The sequence below is a fragment of the Telmatherina bonti genome (assembly GCF_933228915.1).
Source record: "Telmatherina bonti genome assembly, chromosome: 7".
Classification (NCBI taxonomy): Eukaryota; Metazoa; Chordata; class Actinopteri; order Atheriniformes; family Telmatherinidae; genus Telmatherina; species Telmatherina bonti.
In genome coordinates, this window is record NC_136625.1 from 13,999,048 (window position 1) to 14,016,110 (window position 17,063).

At 35.9% G+C, this 17,063-nt stretch overlaps 2 protein-coding genes across 3 annotated transcripts in view; both read left to right on the plus strand.

Annotated features, from left to right (window-relative positions):
- Window positions 1-1,295: 1,295 nt before the first annotated feature.
- Window positions 1,296-8,208, plus strand: ndufv2 (NADH:ubiquinone oxidoreductase core subunit V2). Its single transcript, XM_079243670.1, has 8 exons — window positions 1,296-1,418; window positions 2,276-2,338; window positions 4,559-4,621; window positions 5,168-5,284; window positions 6,042-6,210; window positions 6,550-6,659; window positions 7,815-7,891; window positions 7,993-8,208. Exons 1-8 carry the CDS (start codon window positions 1,377-1,379, stop codon window positions 8,084-8,086), a joined length of 735 nt encoding a protein of 244 aa, XP_079099796.1. The 5' UTR covers window positions 1,296-1,376; the 3' UTR covers window positions 8,087-8,208.
- A 1,544-nt stretch (window positions 8,209-9,752) lies between these two features.
- The window catches only part of ankrd12 (ankyrin repeat domain 12), a 44,545-nt gene continuing 37,234 nt past the window's right edge, over window positions 9,753-17,063 (plus strand). For both annotated transcript variants that reach the window (XM_079244206.1, XM_079244207.1), the window contains exon 1: window positions 9,753-9,891. The gene's annotated coding sequence lies outside the window, so the exon portion shown is untranslated. The remainder of the gene's footprint in view (window positions 9,892-17,063) is intronic.

A 17,063-nucleotide genomic window follows, 5' to 3' on the forward strand; every position in this document is an offset into this window, starting at 1 on the left:
GTGAGGTGACAATAAGGCCTTCTGCACTGAAGCAACACAATTCAGCATGCAGAAAGACCCACCCCTAATCCCTGATCTGCAGACTCTTCTCTGGTCTGCTTAGTGTCAGGGCAGCCAATCGGCTCACAGGGCGCAGCACTCCCCCTTTTTCATTGGTTGAGCCACCTCTGGCATGCTGGTCACATTATGTTTTCAAGCAAGTGGGTGGAAGAGGAGGAGGAGGAGTGCAGAGGGATGAATACAGTGGATTCAGGCAGACAGAGGTTTGTTTTGAGAGGGAGGGTAATGGGTGCCCACAGTCAAAGAGAAAAAAATCAGCAGGAAGCAGCAGTTTCTCACTGAGACAAACAAAATCCCTAATCCTCAAGTGGCACATTTACTTTAACATGTATGGTCATATTTCAGAGGGTTTCTTTTTCTGTTCTTGTTTTATTTACATAATTTTAATCATTTTCATGGTGCCTCTCTAGCAGGATCACTGACACCATTACTAAATGTTATTATAACATTTTGAAAAGCCTAACTTTTCATGGTTAAATTTTTGAATTTCTTCATCAAAGAAAAGGCATGACAGACATACATCAAATGAATTTCACTAGCAAAAATAAACCCAAAACTAACCAAAATCATATGATGTTATTAAGGTTGCTTTAACATTAATTCCATATTGCACTTTTACTTTCATAAAACATATTTTTAATTAATTTTTTACACTATTAATATTTTTAATATGCAACAGCAGTTCAGAGTCTTGAGCCATCCCTTAAATTTTACTAAATTGGAAAGGAATGTTGCTTCAACAGAAAGCCAAAGTCTTCTAAGGCAATTACTTTCTTTATCTCGTCTTTAGAAAGTGTTCTTCATGATTCCTGAAGAACACATAAAAAGTCTTAGGATGTTTTCTGGCTAATTGTTCTGTTTTCTGTCAAGATGATCCCACGCTGCTCCAGCAATGTTGAGTTTTTTTCTTGGAGACCATTTATGATGAGGTTTCAGTAAATGCATCACACACATCTCTCGGGATCTTTGTCAAAGTTTTTGCTTTATTTTATCATTTTACTTTAGAATTCACTTTCAGATCAAGACGATGTATACAGTAACTGAAAATATGGATAATGTTTAGTTTTGCCTAACTTTTCCATCTATCTATCTATCTATCTATCTATCTATCTATCTATCTATCTATCTATCTATCTATCTATCTATCTATCTATCTATCTATCTATCTATCCGCAAAACTTGGATCGATTAAGCATTGCAAAGACTGGCCGACGTAGCACCAGCACCTTACGTCAGACCCAGTTAATCGAGTGGGAGTGCGCTTGTCTGTCGCTATTCTCCCGTACTTCTACAAGGACCGAGCTTAAAGCCCAAACATGTTTTTGTCTTCTGCTGTTCGCTCTGCTGTCACACAGGCGGTATGTGTGACATATTTTCTATGGTTGTGGACAATTAAGTAAATGCTAATTTGTATAAATTGGACAGAAAGTGCCGTGACTCTTCACAAGGGCATGTAGCGGAGGCCGCTAAGCTAAATGCTGTTGGGTAACCATTGCATGCTAGCTCACTTAGCCTCCTGCTAAAATGTTGACAAGGTGATGGTCGGATGAATAAGCTGTGCAAATGAAGAGTCACCATGAAAACAAGAATTTAAGCGTTAAATTTGTCAAAAACCCTATTGATTACATGATTGTATCTCAGTTTTGAGCTGGACAGCTTTAACTGTTCAGCTTTGAAACATGTAAATATTCATTCAGCTAGACAGTCAACGCGCAGCCATTTGTCAGTAAATAAAGGACTGTTTGGGTTTGTTTATGAAATACAAACAGTTTACGGAACTGACAATGCTTAATGTGATTTTAACACTTACCTATATTTGAATATAATATGAAATGCCAATTCCTATTGCAGGAACATACCAAATTGTGCCTGTTGCATTATGATGCTCAAACCATTTCTCATTGTTGGGCATTGACTACATGTTTTCTTGTTACTATTGCAGGTAATGTAGTGATAGTTTGAAGACATACCTGCCAGAATTATGCCTTTTTTGTTTCTATATCAGTTCTGCACTGTCTGTTGTGTAACACTGCTCTTGTTCTTTTACAATGTTACTAAGATTAATAATGACTTTAAATTTAAATTTAAGGGAGTCTTTTCATCTTTTGACTAAATAATTATGTGATAAATTGTATTATTGAATGTTATAAAACATTGAAATTGTTAAGGCACTCATCACACACAGATGTGTTACTTGTCAACCTCTTTCTTACAGACCAGGCAGGTCAGGAGTCTGCATCGATCTGCTGCACGAGCTGGGGCTGGTGGCATCTTTGTGGTGAGTTCTATTCTCCACAGCTTTTCTTCTGGGTTACGGGCTTCAACATTAGGTTGATAATTTTCTTTTAATGATTAATCTCTCTTATGTAACACCATGCCATTTAAAAAGAAAAAAAAAGAGTCAATTTGTCATTTTTCCAGTAATTACTTAATGTCAGCACTGCTTGGTTACAACAGATCATTTGCTTAACTAGCAGCCTAAGTTTTCTTCAAGAATTTACAGTAACATTAGCTTTGCTGAGAAGTATGATTTAAGTTGCAATATAAACCACCAGTTACTTTTAACTATAAATGGGTGTGTCACCAGTATACTAGCAGCCAGTCAAGCTTTAAAATCCACAATTATAATGAAGCATCAGTCTTTAAGTATGTCTGATGTTTACTGATAAAGAAATACCATGCAATGTTTAAAACTAATATAAAAGTTTTTAAGAACTATTTTAACCTCTTCTTCACAATGCTTATTTGTTCTGCCTCCTGTTAAAAATGATAAACCCAAAATAAATCAAGTATATTTTCACAACTACAATGCCTGTATGTATAATTTTGGTCTCAAAATACAGCTAAATGTTAGATAACCTCAGTTGTGAAAAAATCTAAATGTGTGACTGTGCCAGAGTAAATTCACCTGGAACACGGTAGAATATTTGATAAATAATAATAAATAATTCAATAAATAAAATAATTTTCTCCTCCCTGAAGAAAATCACATTACTTCCAGTGAAAACCAGAGAATAGTGACTCAGTTCATCAATAAATTAATAATGTATGATGAGTAGCTGTGCAGAATTCTAAGTTAAAAAAAAAAAAAAAAAAAAAGTGAGCCTGAGCAATTTTACAGATGTTTTAAAGTAGGTAAACAGGAAGTTATCAGCTGAGTTTGATGATGCACACCTCTATCAATGGTCAGTCTTGAGCATTGAGGAATAGCTTCTTTAAAAAAAAACCACATAAAGATCCAGAAAAAAGTGAACCCCAAGATAGTATATCATAAGAAAAATTAATACTTCATCTTCATGCTACCAATACTTTCATGATCAATTCAGTAGGCAGAGTAATAAGAGTTCACATTTGCTGATGTTTTGTTTTTTTTTTTAAATTACTGTAAAACAGTAAAAGTAAGACATGATGTATTATTTATATCTGTTTGTTTGTCTTTGACTACTAGCTCACAGGGTTTTTGTCACACAGTGATAAGACGGACATTTTTGTAATCAGCAGAGTTTCTGCTTTCATATGATGCAGTTTGTGTTTGCTTGAAGTGGAGAATTTAGCTGAAGCCCTAAATGGACGGTTCTCTTCTCATGTGTTTGTTACATTCACACATAATTGCGTTTTGTTTGGATGCCAAAGTAGAGTCTTTTAGCCTAGTTTCTCCCTGTGGTTTTGGCATGCTATATGTTAAGATTAGTGCTTCTTTGTAAAGAGGTTCAAGGGTTTACAATTTGGTGCTGGTTCTCATAAAATATAATTCAACAGCAGTAAAAAAAAAATAAATCAGTTTTCTTTATTTCATTCCTTTTATTCATATGTTGTGTTAGCGTAGTCCTAAGGACAAATATTGTGTGGTGTATAACTCTGTAACATGTTTTTGTTGGTGTAACCCCAAAGGCATTTATTTTCCAAAGGTTCCTTCCTAATATATCCAGGGAGCTACTTTGCAGCCTGTTATAGCCAAACAAAAACATCACATTATATTCTCATGCGATTGGAAACATGCCGTGGTTTCATAATCCCTCGATAGTAACATTGTTTTGACCAGTGCTGGGATAGGAAAAAAAAAAAAGTTATGTGATGCAATTCTTTGTTTTGTTTAGAATATTTTTAATTTCAAACTGCATTTAATTTAAGGTTTGGCCTTTTCTAATTGCACAAAAGATATTTGCTGCTCACAAGGGGGCAGTGTGTACAGAAGCAGAAATCATTTTGAGCCTCTTCAGTGGCCAGCAGTATTACCTGTTTCCCCTCTGGGCTTACATGATAATATGTTTAATATTAATGTTTTATCAGGGACTCCTGCTGGTTTAAAAACCTATTATTCACACATGAGAGCGAGTCTGGTGTAAAAATGTATCCTTAATTGCAGCTTCCCAGTTTGATAGCTTGTAAGCCAGATGTAGTGGTATATTTGTAGCTAAACATTTAAAAAATTACAGCAGTTCTAAATTTGGTATTAATATGAGCTTTTTTTTAAAGTGATTGTTTTTCTTTGTTTCAGCACAGAGATACTCCTGAAAACAACGCTGACACTCCTTTTGAGTTCACTGAGGAGAACAAAAAGGTAAAGCTGACCTCTGTGTCTCATTGCTGCACAAGTGGGGCTTTCTATTTGAAGATTGTGGCAACGCGTGATCTTTCCCTTTTAATCTTGATTTAAAATATATATTCGACCGTCAATCTTAAAACAAAAGAGCAGGTTAATTCTGGCTATACTTGATATTTAATTTGACCTACATATTTGTTTTTTTTATTACGAAGTTGGGAGTTGTTACCTTCCTGCTAATTTTCTTGAGTTGATTTTCTTTAACATTTTCAGCATGGCAATGTGTTTTTCTGGCTCCCTCTAATCTTACTCCTTCTAAAAAGTTATTTATTGATAGTGTCTTCCTGACAGGGTAATTTATTGAAAATATTCAGCAGTGCATAAATTTAAAAATTAAAACTATTGTCAGCACTCAAATTAATTTCTAATTAAAAATGTAACTAAATGATTGTATCAATACATTTCATGTATACACCTGTGCAGGTAATACTTAATTTTAATGTTTAATTCCCAAGAATAATGCAGATAATTAACTTTTTAATAAACTTTTTATTTCTCTTGCAGAGAATTGAGGCGATTATGTCAATGTACCCTGAAGGACACAAGCAGGCAGCCACCATCCCAGTCTTGGATTTGGCCCAGAGACAGCATGGATGGCTCCCCATCTCCGCCATGAACAAGGCATAATGATTTCTATGTAGCCTTTTTCACACATGTACTTGTTCACATTAATCTGGTGTCACATTTGACTGGGCACCCTGGTTGTGTTTCTTTTACATTTTGCAATGACAGTCTGGCTTGGTTGCACTTAACGGTGCATACATCTCGCTCTCACCATGGCACAAGTGTGAGCTGCAGCTGACACAATAATTTAGACACATGGTGTAGTGGTTGGTTAAACTGATATGTTACCAGATGGTCAAAGGACTCCAAAAGACAACATTAGGGGAAATTATATCTATTTAAACAAGAAAAAAAAGTACTATTTTATAGAACAATAGTTTTTGTCTGGATTGATTAGGTGCATTACTATTCATTTAATTTTAAATAAGATGTTATGCAAGCTGTATGTCTAGAGGGCGTAAGCTTTATGTAAACATTAGTGATTGCTGTCGTCGTGAAACTGTGAGGGTTTCACTTACTTGGTTTACTGTCCAATTTCACGGGAAGACCAAACTACACATGAACTCACTTTCACATGCATGTCTGACTTAAGTCATGAACATTTATTGAAACATGCGTGAATGACTAAAAGGCATTATTTTAATAGATGGTGAAGCTGTTAATGTTAAAACAGGGCTTATATTTTCTTTTCAGAGATGAAAACTGGGTTTTGGTTTAATACTTAGCTAAATTAGCAGGATCACTTTTTTTTTTATTTTTTTTTTTCACCTACTCACAAATTGAATCATGTAAATTTCTAATTGTTTATGTTCAGGTTGCTGAGGTGCTGGGTGTCGCTCCGATGAGAATTTATGAAGTAGCGACATTCTATACAATGTTTCTGCGACAGCCTGTGGGAAAATACTTTATTCAGATCTGCACAACAACACCGTGCATGCTCTGCAACTCAGACAGCATCCTGGATGCCATCCAAAACAAACTGGGTAAGGGAGTCATTTTCCATTTTCAGCAAGAAGCCAATAAAGAGATGAAGACGCATGACAACAAATTTTTTTATTATTGTGTAGGCTTCAGACAAGCATATAAATATACAACTACCAACAGTATTCAAACAACCACAAGATGAAGAAGCAAACAAAGGTTAAAAGAAAAAAAGAAAACTAGCCAACATAAGCTTGTGACATTCAGATGGCATCATTTTCTCATTGAGCCATTATTGAGACTTAACGTTCAGTTGTAACTCAAACAGTTGCACCATTGTCAGTCATCACTGCTTCAATTATAAGTGTTAGTTTTTCCAATAATATGTGTGTTTTCTACAGGTATCAAGGCTGGAGAAACTACTCCAGACAAGTTGTTCACTCTAATAGAAGTGGAATGCCTAGGTGCCTGTGTGAATGCTCCAATGGTCCAGATCAATGACAACTATTATGTGAGTGCCTGATTACTCGATGCAGATGGTCTCCTCACTGAACATGATAACTACATTAACTAAATTAGATTAAAGTCTGAAATAAGTTTCCAAAGAATGTCTGTAAAGAAAACATCTCTGTCCTCTTTGGCTGAGACCAGTGCAGGTGTGGTACAGTCATCACATGCAGAAAACCAGAGAAGCTGGAAATCTCAGTGGTGAAATAATAATACGGCTAGAGGAGCAATATCATCTCATTTCTGAATAGATTGATTTCATTAGCAAGATGTGATATTAAAAATAACCCTCTTGGATGTGGGATTGGAAAGAATGTAAAACTGTTGCCATGCGAAAGGATTTTTGCAAGTTGTGCAGAATTTGCATGACCCATTTAAAGTAAATACAAGGTTTTTTTTGTAAAACTGCTGAGATGTGATCATTAAAGTAAGAATAGGAGCATGTGTTCACGTTTAAATTATGTGAATAATTAGCAGCCTTAAATGCTCACAGTCCTTGGAAACAAGATTGAATAACTAAGTCACCCATTGTATGAACTTAGTATAATTTAGAAATGGCAGTTTATTTGTAAGAAACAAACAAGCACTAACTGTTCATTTTATTTTTGAGGGCTTCTGTAGGCAAAAGTCTCTGCTCAGATTCATTGGTTGAACAGTCTGGCTGCTTGTTTCTCAACATAAATGTCAAATTGTCTCTGTATTCACAATGACATACAAGGTAGAAAATAATGCTTAATATCACATTTCTTTAAAAAGTATCTTGTTGGATAAGATAATTAGGTATTTAAAGTTACTTATGCCCATTTGGTTTTGGGAAAGATGTTTCTGGTCAGTCATGAGACATGTTAGTTAAGCTTTGGCTGCTTGAATTAACATAATTAAATTTCCATTGTCTGGCACATTGTTGACCTCTTCAGTTCTGGCAACACAAAGAGTGGAATCTGAGTTAAACTAACAAGTAAAGACAACTTTGCTTTTGTTTATATTACGGCACAGTAATTGCCTTGATATTATACCTGAACCTATCTATCTGGAAATATCAGTTTACAAATTAGACAACTTCAAAAAAAAAAAAATCAAGCACAAGCGCTTTAGCACTGAATAGCAGTCCACTTTGCAACTTTCTTTTTATTTGTGCTTTACTGTTCCTTGTCCTCAGGAGGACCTTACACCTAAGGATATTGAGCATATTATTGATGAACTCAAGGCTGGCAGAGTCCCTCCACCAGGACCCAGGTACTTTCATTGAAGCTGTTTTTAGAATTTCCCATCATATCACATTCACTGATTTTCAAGTCATGACCTGTTTGTCTTTTTTTTTTTTATTTTATTTATAGGAGTGGCCGTTTCTCCTGTGAGCCTTCAGGCGGATTGACTTCCCTAACAGAGCCACCTAAAGGACCAGGGTTTGGTGTAAGACCAGATCTGTAGGCAATTTCAAGCCACTTATCTATGTGCTTTGAAAGGTTATCCTTGAAGCTGTGATGTTTAAATTGAAACATATTGTAAATAAAATGCTCCTGTAACTATTGTCCAGGTGTGTGTCCATAATAGGGATTTCAGAGAAGTCATGATGATGATCTAATATACACTTCATGTATTTATATCATGTGTCTGTGTCAGGCATACTTAACCCATCATACTCCCAGAATTATATTATTATAAAGATATGCTGTTGAGTAGCTGTCTGAATTAATTGCTGAACTCAAATGCTGTATTTATAAAATAAACTATTCCACTTTAAATACACATACATTTTGTGTCAGAGGAAATTATAATTTAAATTTTGTTTAATATCCCCTAGCTGCACACACGCCGATTAAGGGAAGCTGGAGCCTATCCAAGTAATTATTGGGCGATAGGCAGGGTGTATACTGCAGCCAGTATATGGAATACATTTTTGCTGTTAAATATTTATTTTCCCAATTATATCAAATACACTTATAACACAAAATTAATCCATATTAAAAAAAGTACTAAAAATGAAGTTCTGCACAAGGACTCATTTATTTGAGCCAGATGTGTTTGAGCAGGGATATATTGAGAACCTGCAGGACTGCAGCCCTCATAGGAACAAACTGAGTAGTGCTGGATTGTAATGAATTTACTGAAGAACAAATACAGATCAGGCAGTTTTCTCTGCAGATCTATCTGCATTCATACTTTGATTACTGACGTCCTAAAATCATAAAATGATACTTTTCTAAAAGTAGCAAACATTCCACTCAGCGAATTGGTCAACTAATAATTGATCTATATTCATCTGTAATCACATAATGTGAAATGCTAAAGGAACTTTTATTAGATTTGAATACTGTCTTTGATACTTTCTAAACTAAGCTATTTAGTGTCTTATTACCAAAGCATATATATTGTTGTGGTAATACACATAATAAAGCATGATATTTTTCTGTCATTTCATTTCCATCCAGCCCAGGTGGCGTTTCGTGTCTAGCCGGCACCCCTCCCCCACTCTCCTTTCGCCACTTTCTTCAACCCTGCTCTGCAACATTATGCATTATACTGACGCATGCGCACTATAAACGTCATGATGCAAATGCCACTGCGCAACCAATTCAGAGCTGACTCATACACAAAATTGGCGGGCAACTGAGCGAATCAACATCATCACTTTGTTGATTTAATTGTCTTACAACTAAACAGCCCTTGCTTACAACAGGACAAATCCGCCGTTCTTATGTTAACCTCAGCTGTGGTGTTCGAGAAAGTTCCCACTGTCCGCAACATAGCAGCGGAAAAGATGACGTCAAGTGGCCATTCCTCTTCTAGTCTTTTCTGTCTTAATTTACACGCTCAAAAATCACCTGTTGCTATTCAACATGCCTCTAAATAGCAAAATGTGAAAGTACAAAGAATACTGCAAGCCTTAAAAATACGAATTTACTCACAGCTTTGAAAGAATATCAGCTAAATCGTTTGACACGTACCCATTTACACTCTACCTCAGCAGACGGAGACCTTATAAGCTCGGTGGGGCTCAGCCGGTCACGTGACTCGTTTGGACCAATGAGGACGCCGTTTGCGTGTTTTGCTAGGCTTTTCTCGGAGAGGACGACAGACGAGCGGCTGCGATGTTTTCAAACCCAGCGATGAACGTCACGCAGCCGTAGGGTACGGTTAACGTCCAGTATTTAGCAAATAACCGCTAATTCTGCGCAATATCCACATATAGCGGAAGGTGAATGACGCAAAGGGACGTGTAACCCAGTTTAAAGGTAAGCTCAAAACGAGGCTTGTTAAAAGTGGTTCGGATCAGGATGGGTAAAAAAAAAAAAAAATCCCAGTTAGCCAGCTGGCTAATGTTGAGCTAACTTGACGTAAACTGCGTGAGATAATGAATGTTATGTGTTTGCGTGGGCTTGGTATAGTTGTGTGCCACGTGCGTTACACACAGTGTCTAGTTTCTCTCTTTACTGAATATTAATTATGTATCCGCTTTTGGTAAGTCGTTGCACTTGAAGCGAGAGCTTGGTAGGAAAATGTCGGAGCGAAGCACCGTGAGCTGGGTTAGCCCCGCTCAACCAGCGAAGCTGTGACGGGCTGGATGTGAGCTCGCTAGCTAGCTGTAAAGGCTGGGGAGGGGGGACGTCGTAAGGGCAGTGAAGGGGCTGCAGTGGGCTTTTGTCTCAGCTCAGTGCTCAGTGTTAAAACTCGATACGTGAACTGGATTTTATTATATTTACCTGCATTAGCCACGCAACAGCATTTAACAGCTTAAACACACATTTTCTCATTTTATTTACGTTCACGAGCCAAGTTGATTATTTAAGCGCTCAGTAACATTGCTGTCTGTAAGAAAACACGCGACATAAACGCTGCTGAGAAATGGGTGTTTTTGTCTGCCATGATCCAAATCTATGCTTATTTACATTAAGCATTCAAAACTGTGTAAAATATGTGTTATCCAAACTAGTGTGAAATGTTGATTATGATTTGCAAATGAATAATACAAGAAACTAGCATAGCTCGAATAAGTAAGAGCCTGCGCCTCTCAGCCATTGCCTGTGACATCTTGGGGGTGTGTTGCTTTATACAAAAGCTGCCTGTTTTCAGATGGTAGTCTGTGCAACCACCAATCTGAATTCAATAAAGACGACGGCCTGAAATTTAAAATACTTAGTTAAAGATCTGGGTTGTACCACAGTAATTAACACACTTAAAGTGTTTCATTGCTAGTTACCAGGCTATTTACTATATATCTGTGTGTTATTAATATTAGAATATCAGTATTTATAGTTGAATCAGCACACAAACAGTAAAGTAAAATGAGGGGTGCAGAAAATGTCATTTTCTGTGTAGTAATGTAAATCCCATGCCATCATATGTAAAATAGTTCATGCCATTGTCTTCTGTATGACAAAGGTTAAACATGGATGACAGCTGGTATAGTTGGCTAAAAGATATTTGTTTTACCTTGAAACAATAATATTTTGTAACTTCAACAACAGTCTTAATATTGTAAAATATTCTCATTTTAAAACCACAGAATAATAAGAATTTAGGCTATTAGTCAGACTTGTAATATAAATGCATCCAAAGAATCTAAACTGTAATCAATATATAAGGAAATTATTTAATAAGTGATTATTTTATGATGAACATTTTTAGCAAGCAGCAGTAGCATTAGTGTAGTTTTTTCCTCTCTAAGCATTGCCAGGCTCCATTTTAGTGGGATTTGACAACATCACCTGTTTTTGTTAGGCCTTTTGTTTCTGCAGCTTCACACAACCTCCTTTTTAAAATGCAACATAAAACAGCATACAATCTGAGTTTTGTGGGTTTACATTTCAGTCAAAACTAAATGAGACCTCATCATTTAACACGTACCATTGTAAACCAGAGAAGAGGATCTAATTAATGAAAATTCACACATCATAGTTTACCCGTGTTTGAATGACAGCAAGTACATGCAGATGCTTCTGAGGCAGATCTTCTTTTGACATGACTGATTCTACAACACGACATTTACAACATGTCAGATTATTGTTTGTTGTGCTATAGCTATTCACTGCTTCATAAATGTTATTTACAAACATGTATGATATGGGAACTCTATGGCAATTGAAGTATAAAGATCCATTTTATTTTAGTCATCAAATCTATTAACAATACATGGTATATTATAGTCTGTTTTAATTATCAGCTAATCTTCAGAGGAAAATTATTCATCACAATGGCTGCACAGAAACGGTTAATTTTCTCATATTAAAATAATGATGCTTCACACATATAAATATATACACACACACATATGGTTTCTGCTGCCAAGACTTTTCATCTTCATTTCTAATTCCTTGCAAATTAAAATAGTTGGAGTCAGGCTTTTTGTTGATGTAATTTGGAAGGCATTGTGTGTCAATTTGTTTTGTACAGTCACTTGACGCTGCTAAGTGTGCATCAAGTTTGCAATGGAAAGGGTGCATAGATGTTTTTATTTTCTAAATAGAAAGCTTTTATCAAATATGACTGATGAAACAAATGACTGTTATCAAGTCACATTTGGCCATTTTGATGCAACAGAAGAACCACTTCCATGTTATTGCTATTTCCTCTCATTTTTTTTTTCTGTTTTTAAATCGTGATTATGCATTATGTGAGACATCAGGTTATAATTGTTTAACCTGTGTGTGCTGCTATGGCAGTGTATATGGAAGAAAGTAACAGGAATGACAAGCCTTTAAACCATTATACCCAAAAAAGAATAGCTACACTTGTCACTTAAGTCCTAAATATCTGCTGAAAATAATTCCGATGAGGAATTGGCTAGAGATTTTTTTTGCATTGAAAAGATAAGAAACTTATCTTTGTGACAAAAAGATTCACATACAGGTTGAGTAGCTGGGAAATTGCAAAGAGAAGAACACATTGAAGACCAGCATATCTGCTAGGAGTATATAAAAACAGTATAAAACATTGTAAGGCTGCACTGTTAATAAAATGTTAAATGTTGGGGGCTTTCATGATTAAATTAATGCCATAATGATATTTAAAATACATTATCTACCAATTGAAAAGAAAGTAAAAACAAAGACAGCCTCCTAAAATCACTGTATGACCTGGAGATGATACTACCCTGTTCAAAATGATTGTAGAGTAAAATTATGGACTTAAAAACTTTTATTTACATTTTTACATTTTCTGTTGTAATTGGACATGGCTTAGAAAGTTAATGATATTTAAATTTAATAGGTAGTTTTATTTTAAAAATTAATTTTGTACCACTTAAATATCTATTAATAATGGAAACAATCAAGCCATTGAGTTCTCAGTTTGATATCATCATTGGGTGACACTGATGAATGATGGATATGTTGCTTATATTATCTTTTTCAGGAGTGAAAGCAGTGGGAGGGGGTCAGCACATCACAGCGATATATGCCAGAATGCTTTACCATTTTACAAAATTGCTCAATAGCAACTGAAAAATGAACTAGCAAGTGTACATGTAGAAAAGTAAAAGGAAGTAAACCGTAATCAACTCAGCTGACATGCTGCAGCCTTGGCTCAACTCAGATCTTCCACTTGGTCAAAATGAACTTGCTGTAAAGTGGATGCAGGTTTGAATCTAATCCTATATATCAATACAACGGCTGGAGAGATGACTAGTTTAAGCAAAAGTATGAAACCTGACGACTTAGCACTGTTGATTTAAATTTACTGTCAAGTTACAACCTAGTGGAATGGACTAACCAGCATCACTTTAGCGCTTTCTGTGATTCCCAAACTCTCCAAGCAGTAGCTTTGGCAAGAGTAGTCGTGCTTTTTCACTCAATTAATTTTTCACTCAATTAAACTGAATAAACATGGTTAAAAACTCACTCTCAGATTTTGGTAGACCTTTAGCCTCCTGAATGTCAGTTTCACCATCCACCTGGCAAATCTTTTTTTAAAACACCAAATCTTGTTACATACTCTGCAAAACGCACAAACAATTTTCTTGCTTTTGAGGTCATAAGAATATAATTACGTTGTTTTGGTTTTGTGGACGTGATTCTGCCGTGTGAAAAACAAGCACCTTGTAGCTTGCTCTTGACACGTCAGCTGAGCAGAAACTTCTTTTCATGGGGGTCCAGAAGTATTGTGTGATTGGTTAGACATTTATAGGTGGGCGTGGCTAATTCAGGAAGGCATCAATAACAATGGAGTCACATACACATTTCTGCAGATGCAAGTGTGAGCAGACAGCTTTAATTAACAGCTGATAGAGGTAGTGAGGTAGTATTAAATCAATATAACATTAATATATAAAGGTATGGACATTCTTGCGTCCACAACCTTGCCCTGCCATGAACAAAGTTTCTTGTCAAGTATGAAAACACCGGGTCAGTTAATTTCACATAAAAACAGACTCATCGCAGTAATCCCCGCCCCCTCATCAACAAAGCTTCTCTAGGAGTATGAATTAACAGGATCTGAACTTTTTTTTTTTCTTCTCGCAGTCTCAAGAACAAGAAAAAAGTTTTCTCTTCACACAGAGTTTGTAACACACTTAACACTTCCTACAACAGCATTTGATCTGGGGTCATCAATGGAGTCCTTCTTTCTTTTTAGTCAGAACCACCGATCGATATGTTAATTTCCACTCTCATCGATTGTTGCAGGGATTCCTTTACTGACTCATTTTGACCTTTACTGTTTCTCCGAAGTCTTTTCTTACCATTCTTTTCCTCCCATAGTGGAGACACAGCTTAGCATGTGCACACAATGCCGCATGCTGTTGCTATTCCCATTCTTGTCATTTAATTGTTCATATTGGCGGGGCAAATATTAAATCATACTGTTTCTTTATTAACAAAATAATGACATTGACAAATCGGGACATTTTTAAATTATTTACCATACCAAATGATGGTATTATAGAAAACTATTTGCTTTCTTGTTATTGTCAACTGTTGTCAGCTTTTAGCACGTGTTTTTTCTGCTTTCCTACTCTCATACTCTTATTTTAATGCAGCTTAACTCCATTAAAGCCTCTTTAATTTACATTTTTTCTGTTTAACACTTTAGAAAATACAGGAAGAGGTCCAAGATGAGTCTGTTTGCTCTTTATTTGTCAGTTGACATGACACTACATCCCACACACTGGACCTTAAAATGGGATTCATATTAATGGTTTGGCATGTGCACATGCCAACCCCCTTGCATTGGGTTTAACATCTAGCAGGTTAAGAACCTTATCTGTCCCTTACACTTGTTTTTTTTTTTGCAGTGTGACTGTGGTAGGACATTGACACTTTGACCACATTCCTAAATCTGTGACTTGACTTGAGCTCATAAGCTTGCATATTTGTGATGAAAACGCTGAGTAGCATCAGTCAGTGCTTTGACAGTCTCAGTCTACACAAACAAGTCGCTTGAAAGCTATTATCAGGAACCACATTCTTTCTGGTCTTTTTCACTGATCAGTAAATACACTGGTTAAAAGAGAAGAAACAAATAAATAAACCTACCGTATTACATTTGGCTTTTCATCACAGAAGGAAAGTGATAAATCTGAACTTAGTGCCATGTCATATGACTGCAGTGGTCACAGGTTTTTATCAGTTCCAGCTCAGCAACGCATTTAATAAAGTATTTTTCATTCATTCATTTCATTCATTGATGGGAACACCATACAAGATGCACTTGTTAATTTTCACAGGATTCTTTGGTCTGAAACACAAAAGTTGATACAGCTCATTGACCATAATGTTTTACATTGAGGCTTTAATAATAATGTAGACACTCCTGGACAGAAAGCAAAAGGACCGAACCCTTGTTGTCAGGACAACTGGTTGCTCACTGTCTTGGCTTCTTTGTGCAACTGACCTCTGTGGTCCAATCAAAAACTGTAAACTAGCTCTGCACAGTTAGGGAAAAAAAAAAAGGTTACCACGATAACACTTTATTTTGTGTTCTGAGATTAATCCACCCTTTCTCTTGTTATTAAATCCCAAAACTACACCCGGCTGCGTGGACGTTTGGTTCAACTTAAGTTAACACAATGGACAGATTCATAACAACGAAAACAGTCACATTTTAGTGAACTTGGGGTCTCCAGATCCCCGTAGGATCGCTTTGCCTTCTCCTACACCTCCAGACGACAACAACAGGCACAGGTTTGTTAAACAGGTTCATAGACATAAACACAAGTGCTGAAAATACTCAATATGATACCAATAATAACAATATAGTATTTAATAATTTTGAATATTGTGTTATAGTTCTTGTTTGAATTGTTTACTTGGACTAAATACATCTTGGACTTACATTTAAACATCTTTTCCAAAGATTGTTTCTTTGTATTGTGATCCTCATTTCCTTCATCTGCTTTTTTAAAAATGGGATTTGCTATTTTATTTTTATGGGGAAAAAAAAAACTTAAATTGAAATTAAGAGGTCATCAGATTTATTGACTTATTAAAAACATCACTGGGATAATCAGTTAAACATACAATTATTAGCTACACATCACAAATATTATCAGTCTTTATTTAAGGATGTTACTGTTGATATAAAAATGATAACTGGAAGAATGAGAGAGAAATCGTGTTGATAAACTTTGCTTCCACGTGTTATAAGCCATTCTTTGTAGCTTGTATTTGTGCAAGTGCTCACAGTGAACCATAACATTCATACCCTGACATTTAGAGACCGTCAGAAAATGACTAATATAAAAAAATAGGAGATAAAGGTGTACTTTTTTTTTTTTTTTTTTTTTTTTTTTTTAAAAAGACAATTATGTATTGATGCATCACATTCAACCTCCTTTCTTTGAGATATGGCTCATGCCTTATCAGTCCATGCAGGAGGCAACAAGAATACATTTTCCCCGTTGTTTCTTTGGTGACATGTGGACAGTATGTTAATAATTCTGCTCTTGTTCATAACCATTGCTTTTGAAGGTTAATTCTCATTGCAGATTTGACTTTTATTAAGGACTAGATTAAGCCCAGACTTGTTTTCTGGCTGTCGTGGTAGCGTACTTTGCCCAGCATTTATTCTCTGATCACACCCCTGGTGCACCAAGCAACAAGACTGAATTCACAAAAATCAGATATTTTTTCTGTTTCTGCCGTATCATGAAAATTAGATGAGTGAAGATCTGCAGTCACATCAGTTTTACACGTGCAGTTCAGGCAGATAAAACAGGGATGACGATCACTGCAGACATGCGTGTAAGGAAACACAGCTAGTTTAATGTTAAGTGCACAACATTAACATACTTTGTTACAGACGTGTGTGTTTAGTGGAGAAGCCATATCATGGCCTGTACATACAATAGCTTCTCCAGACAAACTATAAGCCTCTTAGTGAGTAGGTTATTGACTAAGTTACAGTAACATGGGCACAATTATGTAAGCATTTACTGTATGCTGTGGCTGGAAGTCAGTTTTCATAGTAGCTG

Coding starts and splice junctions, on each gene's coding strand:
- ndufv2 (XM_079243670.1), top strand. CDS start 1,377: ATGTTTTTGTCTTCTGCTGTTCGCTCTGCTGTCACACAGGCG. Junction 6,660..7,814: donor AGATCAATGACAACTATTAT/GTGAGTGCCTGA, acceptor CCTTGTCCTCAG/GAGGACCTTACACCTAAGGA. Junction 7,892..7,992: donor GTCCCTCCACCAGGACCCAG/GTACTTTCATTG, acceptor TTTTATTTATAG/GAGTGGCCGTTTCTCCTGTG.